Consider the following 23,149-nt stretch of genomic DNA (forward strand, 5'->3'; position numbering starts at 1 on the left):
TCTGGTCTATTTGTGACTAAATATTACTGCCTGGCAATATTTAATCAGAATAACCAGCACTTTATTCATTTTACTTTGAAGAGGTCATGTTGAATTAACCCTGCAACATTAAAGAATTTATTATACACTCTCTTGATCAATTTCAGAAACTGGCAGCTCTAATTAACTCTGGCTTGGAAACATTGATCAGGAAGCATCAGCACATGAATTGGTGCATTAGACCAAATCCCAAGGTTAACCTCACACAAGATGGCACCAAATGGTAGTTAACAGGGATACACTCAAGGTCTGACCCAGTAAGACTGAAAGCCACTTGAACAGTGGTGGCACAGGAACCTGAAGATTGACACTAGATGTTTCAGGTACAGCTTCTTCCCCTCCATCAGATTTTTAATTGGACAATGAGCCCATGCACAGTACACTACCCCACTTTTTATGCTCTTTGTACACCACTTTTTATAGTTTATTGTAATTTATAATTATGTATTGCATTGTACTGCTGCTGCAAAACTACAAATTTCACAACACATGCCAGTGATATTAAACCTGATTCTGAAAGCAATTGTGATCCTACGAACACTAGGCAGACCTGACAGAATTAGCAGAACAGAAAACCCAAAAGTCAAGCCCAACACTTGGAAACATTGGGGAGATCTCCATTGTGCCAGATAACGTGACCACTGGGGAGGGCTTAAGGTCAGACTGAAGTGTAGGGCCTTAAAATATCATGCATCCTTCTGGCATCCTTCTGGCCAATGCATAGTCGCTGGAGGACTAGATAGAAGACTTAAGAACAAGACTGCTTTATTGGAGTGATACGAGAAATTGCTGTGCACTGTTTTACAGAGACAAGGCTCACTCCCAACAGTACTCTAACTCGAGTTTTACAATCATCACATGAATCAGGTAGAGGAAATGGCAGCAGCATCAAAACACAGAACAGTATAGTTGCAAGAAAAAAAATTGTGAAACCTTTGCAATTACCTGGTTTTCAGCATTAATTACTCATGAAATGCGGTCTGATCTTCATTAAAGTCAATAACAGACAAACACAATCTGCCTAAACTAGTAACACAAACAATTGTACTTTTTGTCAATACTGAGTACACTACTTAAATAATCACAGTGTAGGTTCAAAAAAGCAAGTGAACCTTGGGTAATGCCTTCTATAAAAGCTATTTGAAGTCAGGTGTTCCAATCAATGAGATGAGATTGGAGGTGTGGGTCGTAGAGGTACCCTGCCCTATATAAAAAAAAGACAAAGTCAGGTTACTGACAGGGCCTACTCTTCTTAAGATCTGTTTATTGCATCATGCCCCAAACAAAATACCTTTGAAAGGATCACAGAAGAAGAATTGTAGAGATCCACGATGCTAGAAATTGCTACAAGAGCATTTCTAAAGACCCGAGTGTTCATCAGTCCAGAGTAAGAGAAATTATCTACAAAATGGAGAAAACTCAGTACTGTTGCTATTCTCCCCAGGAATGGGCATCCTGCAAAGATCACACCAAGAGCACTACATGCAATGCTGAAAGAGGTGAAAAAGAACCCATGGGTAACAGCAAAAGACCTGCAGAAATCTCTGGAACTTGTTAAAGCCTCTGTTCATGATCCACTACAAGGAAAACACAGAACAAGAATGGTGCTTATGGAAGGACACCACAGAGGAAACCACTGCTCTCCAAAAAAAAAAACATCGCTGCACGTCTCAAGTTTGCAAAAGACCACCTGGATATTCCACAATGTTTCTGGGACAATGTTCTGTGGACAGATGAGACAAAAGTTGAACCTCTTGGCAGAAATTCACACTGCTATGTTTGGAGAAAAAGGGCACGGCACACCAACACTAAAACCTCATCCCAACTTTGAATCATGGTGGAAGGAGCATCATGGTTTGAGGTTGCTTTGCTATCTCAGGGACTGGACAACCTGCAATCATTCAGGGAACAATGAAATCAAAATTGTATCAAGACATTTTACAGGAGAATGTCTGGGCAGCTCAAAAGAAGTTGGATGATGCAACAAGACAATAATCCAAAACACGAGAGTAAATCAACATATCGTTTAAAAAGAAGAAAATCTACGTTTTTGAATGTCCAAGTCAGAGTCCAGACCTTAACCCAATTAAGATGCTGTGGCATGACCTGAACTGCTGCTGCTAAGTTAACAAAATTCACGACACATGCCTTAGCAGCAGCAGTTCAATGCAATACATAATATAGAAGAAAAAAATAATAAATCAATCAATCACAGTATATGAATGTTGAATAGATTAAAAATCCTGCAAGAACAGAAATTATATTAAAAAAAGTGAGGCAGTATTCACAGGTTCAGTGTCCATCTGGAAATCACATTGCAGAGGGGAAGAAGCTGTTCCTGAATTGCTGTGTTTGTGCCTACAGGCTTCTGTACCTCCTACCCGATGGTAACAGTGAGAAAAGGGCATGTCCTGGGTGCTGGAGGTCCTTAATAATGAACGCTGCCTTCCTGAGACACCGCTCCTTGAAGATGTCCTGTGTACTTTGTAGGCTAGTACCCAAGATGGAGCCGACTAAATTTATAGCTCTCTACAACTTCTTTCGATCCTCTGCAGTAGCGCCCCTCCCCCAATACCAGACAGTGATGCATCCTGTCAGAATGCTCTCCATGGTACAATTAGAGAAGTTTTTAAGTGTATTTGTTGACATACCAAATCTCTTCAAACTCCTAATGAAGTATAGTCGCTGTCTTGCCTTCTTTTTTAAAATAACTGCATCGACATGTTGGGACCAAGTTAGGTCCTCACAGATCTTGACACCCAGGAACCTGAAACCACTCACTCTCTCCACTTCTGATCCCTCTATGAGGATTTGCACGTGTTCCTTCGTCTTACCCTTCCCGAAGTCCACAATCAGTTCTTCCATCTTCCTGACATTGAGTGCCAGGTTGTTGTGCGACATCACTCCACTAGTTGGCATACCTCACTCCTGTACGCCCTTTCATTTCCATCTGAGATTCTACCAACAATGGTTGTATCATAAGCAAATTTATAGATGGTATTTGAGCTGTGCCTGGCCATACAATCATGGGTATAGAGAGAGCAGAGCAGTGGGCTAAGCACACACCCCTAAGGTGCACCAGTGTTGATCGTAAGAGAGGAGGAAATAATATCACCAATCTGCACAGATTGTTGTCTTCCAGGTTAGGAAGTTGAGGATCCAATTGCAGAGGAAAGTACAGAGGCCCAGGTTCTGCAACTGCTCAATCAGGATTGTGGGAATGATGGTGTTAAATGATGAGCTATAGTCGATGAACAGCATCCTGACATAGGTGGTTGTATTGTCCAGGTGGTCTAAGGCCATGTGAAGAGCCATTGAGATTGTGTCTGCCGTTGACCTATTAGGCAAATTGCAGTGGGTCCAGGTCCTTGCTGAGGCAGGAGTTCAGTCTAGTCATGACCAACCTCTCAAAGCATCTCATCACTGTTGATGTGAGTGCTACGGGGTGATAGTCATTAAGGCAGCTCACATTATTCTTCTTAGGCACTGGTATAATTGTTGCCTTTCTGAAGCAAGTGGGAACTTCTGTCCGTAGCAATGAGAGGTTGAAATCAGCCCCTCACTGACCAACAAAGGTGCATCTCAAGGCTGTGTGCTTAGCTCCCTGTTCTACTTGCCATACACATGACTACAGAGTTCCAATGCTATATACAAATTCACCAAGGCCACTGTTGTTGGATGACTCACAGGTGGAGTCAGTATACAGGATTGAGTCATGACACCTAGTCGAGTGCTGCCACAATAGCAATCTCTTAACGTCAGTAAAACTAAAGAACTGATTGTTGACTTCAGGAAGGGTAACGGGAGTCAACATGTACCAGTGTGGACTGGTGACGGAGAGCGTCAGCAGCTTTAAATTCCCGGGAGTTAACATTTTGGGTGACCTGTCCTAGGCCCATCACATAGATACAATCACAAGGTGCACCACCATCTTTACTTTCTTAGAAAAGGTTAAGAGGTTCAGGATGTCACCAAAAACTAACACATTTCTTCAGATGCAAGCATTCTGACTGGTTGTGTCATGGTCTGCTACAACAATTTGAACGCACAGAAATAGAAGCTGCAGACAGCAGCAATTTCAGCCCAATCCATCACAGCGTCTCCCTCTCCACCACTGAAATATATACAAGAGCGGCAATATCCATCAAAGATTCCCATCACCCCGACCATGTCATCTTCTCACAGCTACCATCAGAAGCCTAAAGTCCCACGCTATCAGATTCAATGACATCTACTTCCCTTCAGTCAAAATCTTGCTCTCCATATTGTACTGCCCTGGCTTTGTATATCTAGACAGTTCGGATGCAACATCCAATGTCAACCTTGACCAATGGAGGCCTCACACTTCCCTCCAACCATTTGATTCTTGAAACCCCATGAGTATGACCACTTTGTACTGCAGTGGATTTTTGTTCCAACTTTGTTCTTTCTTGTATAATTCATGTCTGATTTTGATGTGAATGTTGTGTCTCTAACGCCACATGCCTGTAATGTTGCTCCAAGTTTTTCTTTGCATGACTACACGTACGTACTCATGCATGTGACAATAAACTCAACTTTTGCATTCACATCCAGCACTACTTGTCATCAGGAATTCCACCGCTGGTTTGATTTTCCATCCCAGATTCAGTGGCCAATTACTTCACAATTAGCATTGCCTCAACAGAACAGAGATCATGACCATGCCTAGAGCTCGTCCGTATGGTCTGATGCTCAAATGTGCCGCTGTTAAACCAAGCACAAGGTGGTCTTTCTGGAAGTTTCAATAAAAGTAAACTATTAGCCAACAATGAAAGCGGAGGATCAGTTAATGACGTACCGGATTAATAAGACCTATTCCCTTCTGTTTGGGACAGAGCTCTGCAGTCATCATCTTGTTTACAATGTTGCTTCCACAGCAGTCCAGCTAAATGAGAAGGTAGGGAGGGACAGGGAAGAGATAAAAGAGCAAGATTAGAATACTACACATTGAACAAGCGCAAGCTCAGCGTGTTGTGTGTCTGTGGCAAGAATTCATTTGAAGACAAACAATACAACTGTCTCACCGCATTATGCAAGGTCACCAACACAGCTTTAGCCTGATCCTGCTTTTCTCGACTTTGCCCTGGCATCACGTAAGCGGTGTTGGCTTGCTCATAGAACGTCTTAAACTCATTAGCCACCTGTCAAGAGAAGAAAATGGTTAGTTTTTGGAGGTGGGGGGGGAGAGAGGTGGCATTGAGAGGAGTCAAATGAGGAGGGAAGGAAGGGATTAAACATCAGTCATGATTAACAAGCTTTCTACCTCTTTTAGGTAGCATGCGTCACCCGGACAATCTTGGTCATCACCTTAACTCAACCATTCCCTCTGTTCCTTTCACAACTAAAGACAAAAATGGTGCCTCATGATGCTGTTTATCGACTTCACCTTGGAATTTAATGTAATCATTCCTCCCTCAGAAGCTGGTGGGCAAACTATCATTGCTGGGTCTCACCCCTTTGAGTGATTCTTTATAGAAAGACCACAGTTGACAGTAATACCTCTAGTTCCATCACACTGAGCACCAGTGCTCCCCAGTGCTGTGTGCACAGCCTGCTGCTGTATGATTGCCCTGCCAGATCCAGCTCAAACTGAATCCAGTTTGCTGCTGACACAACAGTGGCTCTATTATGGAATTTTTTTTGAGAATGCGTGCAAGAAAATGAATCTCAGGGTTGTATATGGTGACATATGTACTTTGAGCTTTGGTTCGCCTCATCAATGATGACCTCAACGTGACAGCGTACAGATAAGAGAGCCAGCAGATGCTAGAGTGGTGCGCGCACAACAACTTGAGTGAACGGGGACAAGACCAAAGAGATGATTGTGGACTTTAGGAAGGTGCAGCTTGACCACTCCTCACTGCACATAAACGGCTCCTCTGCGGAGAGAGTTAGGGCACTAAGTTTCTGGAAGTACACATAATGGACAATCTCACCTGGCCCCCCCTCAACACCACCTCCTTGATCAAGAAAGCACAGCAGCCTCTCCACTTCCTGAGGCGATTGGGGCTCTTCCCCATTCCCGCCTCCCAACTCAAGCCCAACCACTGTCACTACTTTTTTGCAGGAACACCACTGAGTGTCCCAACAAAGTTGTGTCACTGTCTGGTAAGGGAATTGCAAGGCAGCTGGCCACAAAAGATCCCTGCAAAAGATTGTGATGACTGTTGAGAGGATCATCGGGGTCTCTCTCTCTTCCAGAAGTATTTATCAGGAGCATTGTCAATGATTACTCCCTCCCATCCAACAATCACTTTGACGTCTTACTATCAGGCAGGAAGTATTGTAGCACTAGGGCAGAAATGATAGGGTGGGAAATGGCCTCTTTCCCCAGACCGTAAGACAACTGAACTCCCTGCCATTACCCAGGTCTCATCACACACCCGTAGTGTTATACTGTTTATTTTGTATTTTGTGCCATTATTGCTATTTATTTACTCATGATAATATAACTGTGTTGTGTGTGAGTTATATGTACTGCATTGTGCACCTTGGTCCGGAGGAACATTGTTTCGTTTGGCGGTATACATGTGTACAGCTGAATTACAAACTGAACTTGGCATCTGTTTCTCCCAGAGAATGTCCAAGTATCTACAGCATTTACAGTTTTTAATCTCATTGCAGCCCCGCTGAGGAGACCACCACATTCTTAACATTAACATACCAGTACCTTATAAACCTTTTGTACCAGGGCTTACAAACCCATAGCTGTTCTGAAACTGTAAACTTACCATGTTTTGTCATACTGGATTATTCCCACACTTCCCTCCAGAGTCAAGTTACATTGCAAGTACTGGCTGCTGTTTGGCATCTCATTTAAGCTGCCAGTTAGCACACTAGGCTGGTATTGGAAGCAGTTCTTCTGTCATCTCTTCCCCACCCCCAACCACCCCACGTACAAGTCCAGTAGTCCTGTTCCTCCATTACATACTTGGTATTCCTCATCCTTCCCCACCATGACCTGGTAAATACCTCCCAGTGGTCCTCCCCATCCACAAAGTCATCTTGACTTCTCTCCTTTTTTCCTCAGTGCAAGACCACTTAACCTCCCTCCTGCCCTGGCAAAAGTCTTGAAAGACTTCACCCAACATCCCACTTCCCTTTCAAATCACACCAACTCGTTACTGTGAACATTCAGCAGGCTGGAGGAGTACAACAATACAAACCTCATCTTTATGTACGAATCCCCAGATCCCAGCAGCAACCTCACAAGCGAACAAAACCACCAGACAGACGAAGAACTGAAAAAAGAGAGAGCACCAACTCATTAAAGTAGTTCATCTTTATAATATCCGCACTGATAAAATCCCTCCCCCTTCAGTATAAACCCGCTTGTGTGTAATGAGACAATGAGATACTAAACACACCTAGCCAATAAAGTTGTAAAAGCTATTATCTGTTGTGCGGAAATAGGAACATACCCTGCTTCTGGTGGAACGATCCCAAAAATTGCTGTAAATAAATTTGGTTGTAGGTCTAAATTCAAAACTTTTGATAAAGTTTTAAAGACATCTTTCTAAAAATTATCTATCTTGATACAAGATCAAAACATACCAGTTAAAATAGCCACCTCAATATTACATCTGTCACAAATAGGATGAATATTGGGAAAAATAGACTAATTTGACATATGTGCCTGATGTACCACCTTAACTGTATCAAGGAATGATGGGCAAAAATAGATGAGGTATTTACCAAATGAAAAATTTATCCCATTGATCATCTGAAAGTGACTCTCGAAATTCCAATTCCCACGCATGCTTAATTTTATCGTTAGATACCTTTCACAAATTCAGTAACTATTTATAAATTATAGCTATCAGTCCTTTTTGAAATGGTTTAACCTGAAAAAGAGTATCTATCATATTGGGTGGATAAGCAGAGGGAAAATCTGGAAGTAAACTACGTAAAAAATTCCTAACTTGTAAATACAGGTGTCCCCTGCTTTTCGAACGTTCGCTTTACGAAACCTCACTGTTACGAAAGACCTACATTAGTCCTGACGAAAGGTCTCGGCCCGAAACGTCGACTGTACCTCTTCCTAGAGATGCTGCCTGGCCTGCTGCGTTCACCAGCAACTTTGATGTGTGTTGCTTGAATTTCCAGCATCTGCAGAATTCCTCGTACCTACATTAGTTACCTGTTCTCGCTAACAGAAGGTGTTTTCACTGTTACGAAAAAAGGCAGCACGCCCTGAAAGGCAGTGCGCGTCCCGAGCAGCCAAGCTCCTCCCCTGGATCCGCATTCTCGCCGGCATTGCTTAAACACGTGCATGTGAGCAGCCATTAGCAAGGTAAGCTCTAAGGTATCGGAAAAGTCTAAGAGAGCTTGTAAGGGTGTAACACTTAGCGTAAAACTAGACATAATTAAGCGTTTCGATCGTGGTGAACGAAGTAAGGACAAAGTGAGTTTGGCTTGTGGAAGTTGACGAAGATGATGTTGAAGAGGTTTTGGCATCCCATGACCAAGAACTGATAGATGAAGAGCTGATTCAATTGGAAGAGGAAAGGATAACGATCAAAACCGAATGCAGTAGCGAACGGACCGAAAGCGAAGTCGTCCAGGAACTGAACATGAAGCAACTGCATGAGATTTTCACTGCAATGATTGCAGAAAAGTAGGACTTTAATTTTGAAAGGGTACATCGGTTTAGGGCATATTTGCTTACAAAGAACTGTATGATAGAAAAATGCGCGAGGCTAAGCAGTCGAGCACACTGTCGTTTTTCAAGCCTTCCACATCAGCCACAGCAGACGATGAACCTCGACCTACGACATTGAGGCCGACACAGATGACCAGCCTGCCCTGATGGAAACAGACGACGATGAGATGACACCCCAGTGTCCCACCACCCCAACCAATGGGCCACAGACCGAGACACAGCCGCGGAGAATGCAGCGGTAGCTGGAACGCACCCAGCACATCTTTAAGAAAAAAGCCAAAATAAACAAGTAAATTAATTAGGTGCCACTCAGCACGTAATTAATTAGCTTATTTCGGTTGTTTTTCTTAAAGATGTGCTGGGTGTGTCCCAGCCACCACTGCATTCTCCGCAGATCGGTATCGGTTCGCTGCCCGGAGGTTGGGGACCACTGCACTGCCCCAATGTCTCAGCCTAACACACCATCATGTGTGCTCGGCGCTGTCTTCCTGATTCCGGTAACTGCTACTACACTGTACATACATTAGTTCTACTTTATATAGGCTGTGTATTTTTATGTGTTATTTGGTATGATTTGGCAGCATCATATCTTAAAGGTTACTGGAGAGAGTGTTTCTGCTGAGGGCGCATGCGTGGGATTTTTGCTACAGAGAACAGTGCGGCAATGATTGTAGAGAAGTACTTATACTTTATATAGGCTGTGTATTTATCATATCATTCCTGCTCTTACTATATGTTACTATTATTTTAGGTTTTGTGTTATTTGGCATGATTTGGTACGTTATTTTTTGGGTCTGCGAACACTCACAAATTTTTCCCATATAAATAAATGGTAACTGCTTCTTCACTTTATGACTTTCCGGCTTATGAACCGTTTCATAGGAACACTCTACCTTCAGATGGCAGGGGAAACCTGTATCTTAAAAAGTGTCTAAAAATGGATGATAGCTTTTACAACTCTATTGGCTAGGAGAGCCATTTTGCTTAAATGGAAGGACTCTAATCCATCTGTTTTTTATTGGCTTTCCTCCATTATGTCCTGTCTAAGTTTAGAGAAAATTAAAAGTCAGACATTTGATACATCCTTTAAATTTGAAGAAACCTTGCGACCTTTTATTCAATATTTTCATATGGTTTGATTTATTGCTCTCCCAGTTACTTTCTCGAAATTTTGGATTTGATCACAAAGTTTTTCTTTTTTCTTGCTTTACTCTCAATATGGGCTGCCCAGTCCCCTTTTTCCCCTTTTATTTTTTATTTATTTTTTTTTTCTTATTTTTTGTTTTTGTTTATAGAGAATAGTGGGGTTTTTCTATATATAAAATTATGAAAGTTTCCTTATCTTTTTTCTCTTTTTATGAAATGATAAGAGGAGAATTGAGTATTTTATTTTTTATTATATACTATTAGATTAATTCTGTTTTTAGTGTGCGTGCTCATCTTTCTGTCTGTTAATATGGTCCTCATTTTTTGGAAAGCTTCTTTCACCATTGTTATTCTGTATTTGATATCTGTGTCACACCTGCCATTACTTGTTAGTAGGCTGCCAAGATATTTGAATTTGTTGACTTGTTTAATGTTTGTATTTCCGATCTTGATCACACATTGTGGGGTGTTTGTCTTTCTGGAGATGACCACGTTCTGTCTTCTTGGTGTTGATTGAAAGGCTTCTGCGATTACTTTCTGCTGCCACTATAGTGAGTAGTTCTTGAAGTTTTGTTTCTGAGTCAGCTATTAGTGCGATGTCATCAGCATATCTGATGTTATTTATATTATGGCCTCCAATTGTAAATCCTTTGATGTCTTTGATACTTCTCAAGATATTTTCACTATACAGGTTGAATAAATCTAGCAAAAATAGAATACTGCAGTGTTGCATTTATTCTATCCTGACTTATGGAAGTGAATGCTGGACCATTTCTCCAGCAATGGAAAAGAGACTAGAAGCAGCTGAATTATGGTTCTACAGGAGAATGTTAAAAATATCATGGACCACACACACTCCAAATGAAGAACTTCTCAGAAGAGCCCAAGCAGTTCGATCACTCATACCAACAATAAGAGAAAGACAACTCAGATTCCTAGGACACATCATGTGGAAAGATGAACTGGAAAAACTCATACTCTCTGGAAAGATTGAGGGGAGCAAACCTAGAGGAAGACCTCTACTTATGTACATCAAAAGCATAGCCAGGTGGCTACACATCGAGGAAATAGAAGTCATCCAAAAAACGAAGGGTAGATCTATATGGAAAACCATGGTCACCAAAGTCCACATCGGATATGGTACCTAGACAGACATTAGATTAATACTATGTATAGTCTTGATAATGTTTATTTTACCTTTTATATGTATTGTCATCAATATAGATATCTGAGATAATCCACCTCTTGTTTGTATATATGTACTTTTTTAAAATTAATAAAAAGATTGATAAAGAAAGAGATACTAAACACTGGGTTACAAAACAACTGCAGTATATAAAAGCTCAATGTACTAATTTAAAGTTACTATTTCGCTGGTAGCTGCATCTCCGAGGAACACATTTGAAAGCTGACAGCATCACTTGACCAGTATCAGAACCATAGTCCAGTGAGGCTGATGCCACTTCGCAGGTACCATTTCAAACTTTGTACACCAAAACTAGGTTGCTGTGCAAACAGTTCATACCGTTTTGCTTTCGCTGCAGGACTAAGCCTAGGCACTTTTAAAAATTTGCATTACCTATGAAGAGGTGTCTTCAAGCCAAATCATAAACTAACACCCCATTGAATGTTTGAATTTTTTGAGGATGTGACTAAACACATTGATAAAGGCAGAGCAGTAGACGTAGTGTATATGGATTTCAGCAAGGCATTTGACAAGGTACCCCATGCAAGGCTTATTGAGAAAGTAAGGAGGCATGGGATCCAAGGGGACATTGCTTTGTGGATCCAGAACTGGCTTGTCCGCAGAAGGTAAAGAGTGGTTGTAGACAGGTCCTATTCTGCATGGAGGCCAGTGACCAGTGGTATGCCTTGGGGATCTGTTCTGGGACCGCTACTCTGTGATCTTTATAAATAACCTGGATGAGGAAGTACAGGGATGGGTTAGTAAGTTTGCTGATGACACAAAGGTTGGGGGTGTTGTGGATAGTGTGGAGGGCTGTCAGAAATTACAACGGGATGCAAAACTGGGCTGAGAAGGATGGAGTTGAACCCCGATAAGTGTGAGGTGGTTCGTTCTGGTAGGTCAAATATGACGGCAGAATATAGCATTAATGGTAAGACTCTTGGCAGTGTGGAGGATCAGACGGCCCTTGGTGTCCGAGTCCATAGGACACTCAAAGCTGCTACGCAGGTTGACTCTGTGGTTAAGAAGACATACGGTGTATTGGCTTTCATCAATCATGGGATTGAGTTTAAGAGCCAAGAGATAATGTTGCAGCTATATAGGGCCCTGGTCAGACCCCATTTGAAGTACTGTGTTCAATTCTGGTCACCTCACTATAGGAAGGACGTGGAAACCGTAGAAAGGGTGCAGAGGAAATTTACAAGCGTGTTGCCTGGATTGGGAGTATGCCTTATGAGAATAGGTTGAGTGAACTCGGCCTTTTCTCCTTGGAGCGATGGAGGATGAGAGGTGACCTGGTAGAGGTGTACAAAATAATGAGAGGCATTGATCATGTGGATAGTCAGAGGCTTTTCCCCAAGGCTGAAATGACTAGCACAAGAGGGCATAGTTTTAAGGTGCTTGGAAGTAGGTACAGAGGAGATGTCAGAGGTAAGTTTGTTTGTTTGTTGATGTCGTTGTTGTTTTTTCCCCCACGCAGAGAGTGGTGAGTGTGTGGAATGTGCTGCCGGCAGTGGTGGTGGACGCAGAAACGATAGGGTCTTTTACGAGACTCCTGATGGCTACATGGAGCTTAGAAAAATAGAGGGCTATGGGTAAAGCCTGGGTAGTTCTAAGGTAGGGATATGTTCGGCACAGCTTTGTGGGCCGAAGGGCCTGTATTGTGCTGTATGTGTTCTATGTTTCATTGCTGAGCTGGCCAAGAAACTAGAGTGGCTCTGCATTGTCGGTCCAGGTGAACTTCTTTGCTTTGGTTCAAAGAATACTATCCAACACAAGTGCTGAGTACATGACTAAACTACAGAAAAGATGCAAGATTCTATTCACAGAAGATTGCATCTGCTGATTTCAACCACCCCAACAAAAGCCATGATCTGCATTGCAACAAAAAAAAAGAAATCCGATCACAATGGAGAGTCAGCCGGAATAAATTGGGTTCAGCACAGCTTGGGTATCCGAAAGAGCCCAAAATGTTTTTGTGTAGATGTTTGATGGGAATACTTCACTTTGTATCAGGGAAGGAATTTCCTGCTTTAGACACTGCATCACTTACTTAGCATCGTGTTCCTGTTCCAATATCTGGCGCTGATCGACAGTATGGGCAAGAGTTTCTTTTGCACCTTGGTGCACTGCACAGCTGGCATGGCCACAATCAATGCAAAACTGCAGTTACTGGGCTAGAGGATTTTGTCTTTAGTCTCCTGGCACAGAGACAAAAACCTCAATAAGGTACTTCAGGCCCAAGTATTCAGATTGAAGAAAAGTACAGAATGCAAGAACCTAGAGTATGTGTGTGACAGCACCTATCCGGCACTGTCACAGTGCAAGGCCAAAAGCAACCTTCTTCACTGTCTTGTTAATTGCTTAAATTAACTTGTCCAATGTAGGAGGATCTCTGAAAGCTCTCCATAGTGGTGTACTCAAGAAGGTGGCCAAGTTAAATGGAGCTGGGCTTCAATGAGTGGATTCAAAAGCTGGGAGGGTGATGAAGAAGCAGAAAGTACTTTTGAGCAGCAGAGGTGAAACGGTGGATGATGCAAGGGAGGAAGAGCAAAAGGATACATTCAAGGATCAGAATGGGAGTGGGAGGGTAAAGAGAAGGTGCCAGTGAATTGGGTTGTAAGGCTGCAGAAGATAGGGGGGAAAGTGGCTACATTATTGGCTTGTCATGGCACTAACACCTTATTGTCTCACTGCAATCTGCTTTCTTTGCAACTATAACACTAATTTGCATTCCATTACAGCTTTTCCTTTGTTTTCCCTCAAAGTACCTACATTTTTGAAACAACCTGCTTGCAAAACTAACTTTTTCCACTGTTTGGTACATGTGACAATAAACCAATAGCAGCCTGAGGCAATAAGAACAGTGATCAGCCCCAGCGACAGGGAGATGGGTCTCCATTCTAGATAGGACACAAACATCTGCAAGGACCAGCTCAGAAAATAGAGACAGGACGAACTGTGTTCTAAAAGGACGCCCCTCTATTCTGAGGCTGAGGCTGTGTCCTCTGGTCTTAAGACTTCCCCATGATATGAAACATCCTCTTTACATTCACTATCAAGGCCTTTCACCATTCGACAGGTTTAAATGAGATAATTGCTCATCCTTCCAAATTCTAGTGAATACAGGCCCACAGCCAATAAAACGTTCTTCATATGATAAGCCACTCATTTTCATGAACCTCCTTTGAGCCCTCTCCAGTTTCACCACATCCTTTCTAAGGGGCCCAAAGCTGCTCACAATACTCCAAGTGAGGCCTCACCAATGCTTCATAAATGCTCAACATTATAGCCCTGCTTTTATATTCTAGTCCTCTTGAAATGAATGCTATCGCATTCACCTTCCTCACCACAGATTCAACCTGCAAATTGACTGTTAGGAATCCTGCACAATCACTGACAAGTTCCTTTGCGCCTCAGTTTTTTTCGTATTTTCTCTCCATTCAGAAAATAATTAACCCTTTCACTTCTACCAAAGTGCATGACCATACACTACCCAACACTGCATTCCATCTGCCATTACTTTGCTCATTCTCCTAATCCATCTAAGTCCTTCTGTAGCCGCTCTACTTCCTCAAAACTAACTGTTCCTCCACCCATCTTTATATAGTCTGCAAACCTAGTAACAAAGCCATCAATTCCATCATCTAAATCATTGACATATAATGTAAAAAGGATTGGTGCCAACACAGACCCCTGTGGAATGCCACTATTCACCGGCCGCCAACCAGAAAAGCTTCCTTTTATTCCCACACTTTGCCTCCTGCCAATCAGCCACTGTTTTATCCATGCTGGAATCTTTCCTGTAATACTATGGGCTCTTAATTGTTCAGCAGCCTCGTATGTGGCACATTGTCAAAGGCCTTCTGAAAATCCAAGTATACATCATCAACTGATTCTCCTTTGTCCATCATTATTTCTTGTTTGTTATTTCTTCAAAGAATTCCAAGAGATTTGTCAGGCAAGATTTTCCCTTGAGCAAAACCATACTGACTACGGCCTTTTTTTTTTTATCATATGCCTCCAAGCACTGAGATCTCATCCTTAATAATCGACTCCAACATCTTCCCAACCACTGAGGTCAGACTAACTGGCATATAATTTCCTTTCTTCTGCCTCCCTCCCTTCTTGAAGAGTGGAGTGGCATTTGCAATTTTTCAGTCCTCCAGAACCATTCCAGAATCTAATGATTCTTGAAAGATTATTAATAATGCCTCCACAATCTCTTCAGCCACCTCTTTCAGAATCCTGGGGTGTACACCATCTGGTCCAGGTGACTTAACTACCTTCATACCTTACAGCTTCCCAAGAAGCTTCTCTCTAGTAATGGTAACTTCACCAACTTCATGGCCCCTGACACCTGGACATCATGAAAACATAGAATATAGAATAGTACAGCACAGTACAGGCCCTTCGGCCCACATTGTTGTACCGACCCTCAAACCCTGCCTCCCATATAACCACCCACCTTAAATTCCTCCATATACCTGTCTAGTAGTCTCTTAAATTTCACTAGTGTATCTGCCTCCACCAATGACTCAGGCAGTGTATTCCACGCACCAACCACTCTCTGAGTAGAAAACCTTCCTCTAATATCCCCCTTGAACTTCTCACCCCTTACCTTAAAGCCATGTCCCCTTGTATTGAGCAGTGGTGCCCTGGGGAAGAGGCGCTGGCTTTCCATTCTATCTATTCCTCTTAATATCTTGCATACCTCTATCATGTGTCCTCTCATCCTCCTTCTCTCCAAAGAGTAAAGCCCTAGCTCCCTTAATCTCTGATCATAATGCATACTCTCTAAACCAGGCAGCATCCTGGTAAATCTCCTCTGCAGCACACCAGTGACTCTGGCCAATTAGAAGCATGAGCAGATTTGGTTATGTCTAAGACTCTTGTAAATTTTTATACCTGTATGGAAGAGAGCATTCTGACTGGTTGCATCAGAGCCTGGTATGGAGGCTCCAGTGCACAGAATCACAAGAGGCTGCCCAGCGTCATCATGGGCACAACCTTCTCCACTATTGAGAAGGTTTCGAAGAGATGCTGCCTCAAGGTGGCTTCATCCATCACCAAGGACCTTCACCATCCAGGGCATACGCTTTTCTTCTTACTACCATCAGGGTGGTGGGTACAGAACCCCCGAGGACTCAGAGGACCCACAATCGATGAATTAGGAACAGCTTCTTCCTCTCTACTGTCAGATTTCTGAATGGTCCATGAACACTATCTCATTATTACTTTCTTTTGTACCATTTCTTTTGTAATTTATAGCAACGTTATTTCTTTACACTGTACAGCCACCAAACAAGGAACTCCATGTCAGGTCAGCGATGACAAGACCGATTCCGAAGGAGGAAGACAAAAGGGTCAAACACCGATTCTAGTGACTAAACAGTGATAACCATTAACCTTAGTGGGCAGAGAAGGGCACTGGGAAGTAGGCACTGCAATTAATACAGAAACTAGATTCTGCAGATACTGGAAATCCACAGCAATAAACGTAAATGCTAATACAGAGTTAATACAGAAATGGACCATGCAACAGGCAGCCGGAAGGCAGGAGATCTCCAATACACTACAACAGCAAAGGATCTAATTGGTACACGGTGCTGTGGCAAGGATCAAAATTTAAAAATATGTGATGAAATGCAGCTATTTACAATTCCATCTGGTATTTGGGCATGAAGAGATGATAATAGACATTTTGACGGCACTGAAATCTGAAGAAATACAAGGCTGGTTTCGTGGTCAAGGTGTATCTCGAAAAGGTGGGGTGGGAGGAAGGAGGAAAATACAATGACTAGGAATGGAGGGCTAGGTGGAAGAGAAGAGGATTGTTGCAGAGGAGGCTGAACACAGGATCACCATCTGAGGGACAAAATAGTCAAGAGCTGTAGATGAACACACAGACAGATGTGGTGAATAAAAATAATCTGCTTTCCAGGATAAAGCTCTTCACACACACAAGGGGAGATGACCAAGTACTGTAACTCTGTAAACCTTTGCTTTAAGTCAAACTGAAAAGGAAGACTGAATATTCTGTAGGAAGTAGATCAATCTGTGGTCGTAGTGAGAGTGTTGACTGAGCAAGGTGATAACTCAAGTGAATGGCTGAACTGGAAGCAATTTTGGTGGCAATTGTTCCCCAGGTGGCACTGAAAGGGTCAAAGCAGTAAGGAATACAAGTAACCCTGCCCATTATCAAGTTTATGGTGTTTATTGGAGACAAACTAAGAAAATAAAGGTCAGTGGGTAAACATGGGTGGTAAGTTTACAAAACGGTTGAAGTTTAGAGAAAACTGGCCAGTGGACTGTAAATAATTAGTCGGCCAAAGTAATCAAATTCACCTGACAGACGTTATTCGGTGAACACTAGGATAACACAGGCTTGAGGGAGAAGCTTAATAACGAGAGGTAAAGATCAAGGACTATCGATGGGAGATGAGGTGGAATTTGGCAGACAACCAGACAAGGAGAAGATAGCTAAAAGGATACAAGTGATTGAGGTGGGACTTGGTGAAAAGGAACAGGAAATTGGGAGGATCAGGTGACTATTTTTTAACAGACGTCATCACAAAAATCCCTGTCGTAATCAAGCCCACAATTTAAATCAATGATACATTTGCAGATAACGAACATGTTGATCAGTGAAGTTCCAGGTGTTATCTGTGGCCTCTAAAGAGATAACTGATCAGATGGTATGAATAGCACACTTCACTAGCCGTAGGCGGTGTTGTGTTGGGAGGGATGAGATGGAAAAGAAAATAATTCCCTGAACAAATGATACTTCTGGGAAACTGCATTCAGAAACTCAACCAGATTCAACTGTGATGCCTTCTATGTGTTAAAGACACACTGCACAGTCACTCTATGAGGGGTGATTGATAAGTTCATGGCCTAAGCTAAAAGGGAGTTATACAGCTCTCATTACATGCACACACAGTTCAACACTTTGAGTGATTATGCAGAAAGTTTGAAGTTAATAACTCATCAGGGGTAATTGATAAGTTTGTGGCCCAAGATAGAAGATGTGTTACTAACTTCAAACTTTCTGCATAATCACTCAAACCGTCGAACTACATGTGCATGTAATGAGAGCTGTATATCTCCTTCTACCTTAGGCCATGAACCTATCAATCACCCCTGCTGTGGACACTTTCTGGAGGTCCAAGATTCGTATGCTCCACGACCGCTGGACTAAATGTGTAAATGTAGGAGGGGACACACATAAAAGTTGCTGGTGAACGCAGCAGGCCAGGCAGCATCTCTAGGAAAAGGTACAGTCGACGTTTCCAGCCAAGACCCTTCGTCAGTACTAACTGAAAGAAAAGCTAGCAAGATTTGAAAGTGGGAGGGGGAGGGGGAGATCCAAAATGATAGGAGAAGACAGGAGCGGGAGGGATGGAGCCAAGAGCTGGACAGTTGATTGGCAAAAGGGATATGAGAGGATCATGGGACAGGAGGCCAAGGGAGAAAGAAAGGGGGGGGGGAAAGAAACTAGAGGATGGGCAAGGGGTATAGTGAGGGGGACAGAGGGAGAAAAAGAATGTGTGTATATAAATAAGTAACGGATGGGGTACAAGGGGGAGGTGGGGCATTAGCGGAAGTTTGAGAAGTCAATGTTCATGCCATCAGGTTGAAGGCTACCCAGACGGAATACAAGGTATTATTCGTCCAACCTGAGTGTTGAAAAATAAATGTGCTAGGTTTTCTAAAATTGACTCCTTCTACCGTAGGCCACAAACCTATCAATCACCCTTGCAAAGTAACTACAAAGGCATCAATGCTACAAATCCAGTAACACCAAGTAAACGCAGAGAAGAGTGAGGGAACTAAGACTGCACCGTCCACAAAATGCACACTGCCTACTTCCAAATACTTTTGAAAGTGAGCTTTGAAAGGGCTCATCCACTACTGTGGGTCACTGGCATTGAGAGGAAACATCTCTAGTGAAGGAAGTGCAAGAATTCTGTTCAGCTGCCAGCAGCCACATCCACAGAGGGCAAACGATGAACAGCCAAACCGAAAGGAGCATCAAGATTTAACATCATCGGCATATGCAGCCAAATAGGACAATGCAATACATAGTAACAAAAACTAAGTAGTACTGTATATATTTATATAAAAAAAGATAAGTGCTGCTAAACAAGGGGAAAATACTGAAAAAAAGTGTTCATGGGTTCATTGTCCATTCAGAAATCTGTTGGCTGAGAGGAAGAAGCCTGCGTGGGTGTCTTCAGCCTCCTGTACTCCCTCCGTGATGACAGCAATGAGAAGAGGACATGCCCCGGGTGATGGTGGTCCTTAGTGTTGAATGCCATCTTTTTGAGGCATCACCTTTTGAAGGTATCCTGGATGCTGGGGAGGCTAGTGCCCATGGAGCTGACTGAGTTTACAATCTCCTGCAGCTCCCCCCTCCCGTTCAGTGGCCCCTCCATACCAGAGACTGTCTTACCGTTCCCAGCATGCACTGGGATTCCTGGATGGCACCATAGCAACCTAGAAACCCCACGATCATCATCACAGCTCCAACACCAATCAGGATGTAGACCCCTAGGAGTAAAGAAAGGATTGTGATTAACATGAAAAAAAGCAATGCTCCTCATTGAGATTCACATGGCAAATACACAAAATATTATCCAGAATAACATTTAAATATGGTTCTCTGCTATGCCTAATGTTAGTTTTTTTTCCCCTCCTCTGTTCATGTGTTTTAGGGAAGGCCAATTTTAATACAATTTGTAAAAACTCACTTAAACTATCAAGAGATGGCAGTAAGGAGCCTTTGACTGGCTCCAGCGTGACTGGATTACAATTTAAATTTCTTCTCTTTCACTGCTACACAGTGCCTTCTGCAGGCAGGATTAAGTTTACTGCTGATGGCTCCACACTTGACCAGCTGCCGAAAATCCTGGTTCAGGCTCGAAGAGAGTACAGTAATACAAATACCAACCATTTCAAGCCTACAGTTAGTACATATGGTGGAAAATAATGAGCAAGTTCCTTTAGTTTTCAAATGACAATTCTCATGGCAACAGGATATGCCACGGAAACTAGAAAATATGGAATTTGCCCAGAGCTATAGAGATGACCAGGTGCAGAGCTGATGTAGCTACTTCCCCAGGGAACCTGCAACGCAGGCTCAATCCCCAGCTTTCAGTGCTGCCTGGACTGAGTTTGCATGTGTATCCTGGGAGCTTCACCCCCCCAGATCCGGTAGATATCCAGGTAGGCAAGTTGGTCATTGTAACTTATCCCTAATGAGCAAGTGGGTGGTAGGTTGAAGCAAATGGGTGCTTGGTGCTTTTTTGGTTGTCTTGGTCTTGGAGGGCTGAAGGACCCATTTCCAACCTTTGACTTTGACCAACACGTATCTAACACAGCACCTTCGCTCTGGCCTTAGTCCACCGAAGGTGGCTTGGGAGGAAGATTTAAAAAACAGTAACCCTCTTTCTTTTGGTGAGGAAAATCAAGAGGGGGGCTTCTTAGAATTAGAAGACAGCTATTCAGAAGTGAAATCAGCAGCCTTTTTTCTAAAAAGTAGTGAAGACCAGGATTCAAGCAACACACATTAAAGTTGCTGGTAAACACAGCAGGCCAGGCAGCACCTATTGGAAGAGTTTCAGTCGATGTTTCAGGCTGAGACCCTTCGTCAGGACTAACCAGGGTTATTCACTTAATGATCACTTTGCCACATCACTGACGTTAGTTAAGGGTTATCGAGTGATGTGGATTGAAAAGGTGAAAGAAATATTCAACAGGTCAGATAGCAAGCGTGGAGAAAAAAAACATTTTTCCCGTTAATGATCTTTTGTTACAAAAGGAGTAATTGGAGTTGAGCTGACTTTCCAGAACTTGTTCCTACGTCAAACCAGAGAGCCTATTACAGACATCAAAGATAGTAATCCTCATGCCTGACCGTCCATAGATGATTGATACTGAGTTCTAGCTATTTTTTTTTAACTGAGCTGTAGTTACAGCTCAACACCAACTTGCATCGAACAACAGCAACAAAGCACACACTGCACTTAGAACCATCACAGTAAAAGGAGCAGTCAATGATCCAAACCATGCCACCGATCAGATTGAACTATACATCCGAGTTCTGCAAAACCCTTTGCATCGAGACTCAGACTTCACCAACACAAAGTGGGTGCCAGCTTTCTATGCATCCCTACATGCTAACTGGGCTTGTGGTACACCCTATCACTCAAAATGAAACCTACATCCCCTCAATTAGGATTCAAATTCCAAAACATGTACACCTTCCACAATGTCCAAAGTACATTTCCTATCAAAGCCACATAATATCCATTTAATATCTTTCATCAAGTGTTTAATTAATGTTTTGCATCTGAGAAATCACCTCTTCCTTGGCCACGTGGCCAAGTGGTTAAGGTGTTTGTCTAGTAATCTCAAGGTCGCTAGTTCGAGCCTCAGCTGTGGCAGCGTGTTTGTGCCCTTGAGTAAGGCACTTAATCACACATTGCTCTAGTCTGTGCGAAGAGTGGCACCCCACAGACTTCCAATCTGTGCCTTGTAAGGCATGAAAATGCCCAACACAGGCTTCTCATGGTCTGAGTCAATGTTCCCTCCCCTTGGCCAGAACATTGTGTTCACCTGATCCAATGGAAATGTCAAACAGGGATTTGGGTTGTTAAAACAAGGACAGACCACAAATTCAGTAGTGCAACACTTCAAGCCCCAGCATGGAACCTGAACTCACAGAACTGCTAATATGACAGCACATGCTGTTCTCTATGACTGGAGGTTTTCTTCCCACATCCCAAGGATGTCCTATTAAGTTAAGGGGCCAGTGTAAATTACCTCTAAGTGTGGGTTGATGTCAAAAACCGAAGACATTCGCGGACATGTCAGAGAATACAAAATTGAGTACACTTACTGCCAGCAGAAAGCAGCATCTATCCCCCATCATCCAGGCTACGCTCTCTTCTCTCTACTACCATTAGGCAGGAGGTGCGAGAGCATTAGATCTCAAGGCACCAGGATGCGGAAGAGTTACTGCCCTACAACCATCAGGTTCCTGATTCAGCCTGGACAACACTGAAGTGTTGTGGTAATATATACATACTTTGATAATAAAGCTACACACACCTTTTGCTACTAGTGCACAGAGGAATTTAAACTCCACACAAAAGGTTGCCACCCTCTACCTCGCTGGCATGTTAAGTAGATTTCACGATCATACACAATCACATTTCCTTTTCCGGTTTCTGATGTGGGCAGTGTTGACAATGCGGAGTTTGCGATGATTAGTCTGCAGGTTTTAGAACTGGCTAATTTATACTGTTTTTATTGAAGTTATTGATTCACTATGTCGAATTCCAAAGAAGCAAAAGGTGTGAAGCACAAAAGAATTGCTAATATAAAATTCAGTTAGCATATGTTGATACTGAGCAAAATAATTGTACAGCACACAAGATTTTTGCACACACTAGTCATTACAAATTAGAGGGAACGTTGCCACCAATCCTTCGTATTTGGCCCTGCAACTTGTATCTTTGAAGCTCCAAGTGGTTCGTCAGTTAAATTCTTTCATAAATTCACAATGACTTTGTCTAATCTTATTCATACTTTTAAAGTGCCCTATCATATTCTTTAAAAGCTGCTGCACAGGTTGACTCCATGGTTAAGAAGGCATACACTGCATTGGCATTCATTAACCGTGGGATTGAGTCTAAGAGCCAAGAGGTAATGTTACAGCCTTATAGGACCCTGGTCAGACCCAACTTGGAGTACTGTGCTCAGTTCTGGTCGCCTCACTACAGGAAAGTTGTGGAAACCATAGAGGGTGCAGAGGAGATTTACAAGGATGTTGCCTGGATTGGGGAGTATGCCTTATAAGTATAGGTTGAGTGAACTCAGCCTTTTCTCTTTCGAGCGACAGAGGATGAGAGATAACCTGATAGAGGTATACAGGATGATGAGAGGCATTGATCATGTGGGTAGTCAGAGGCTTTTTCCCAGGGCTGAAATGGTTACCACGAGAGGGCACAGTTTTAAGGTGCTTGGAAGCCAGTACAGGGGAGATGTCAGGAGTAAGTTGGTTTTTTTTGTTACACAGGGAGTGGCGA

The 23,149-nt window shown here is 42.7% G+C and overlaps 1 protein-coding gene across 1 annotated transcript in view; it reads right to left on the bottom strand.

Annotated features, from left to right (window-relative positions):
- cd81a (CD81 molecule a) overlaps positions 1-23,149 on the bottom strand; it is an 82,998-nt gene that overhangs the window by 6,002 nt on the left and 53,847 nt on the right. Inside the window, exons 3-6 of the mRNA XM_072272319.1 lie at positions 19,510-19,607; positions 7,227-7,301; positions 5,085-5,201; positions 4,859-4,945 (exon numbers count right to left, since the gene is read on the bottom strand). Of these exons, the coding sequence (XP_072128420.1) occupies positions 4,859-4,945; positions 5,085-5,201; positions 7,227-7,301; positions 19,510-19,607 (377 nt within the window). The remainder of the gene's footprint in view (positions 1-4,858; positions 4,946-5,084; positions 5,202-7,226; positions 7,302-19,509; positions 19,608-23,149) is intronic.

The sequence above is a fragment of the Mobula birostris genome, chromosome 11 (assembly GCF_030028105.1).
Source record: "Mobula birostris isolate sMobBir1 chromosome 11, sMobBir1.hap1, whole genome shotgun sequence".
Classification (NCBI taxonomy): Eukaryota; Metazoa; Chordata; class Chondrichthyes; order Myliobatiformes; family Myliobatidae; genus Mobula; species Mobula birostris.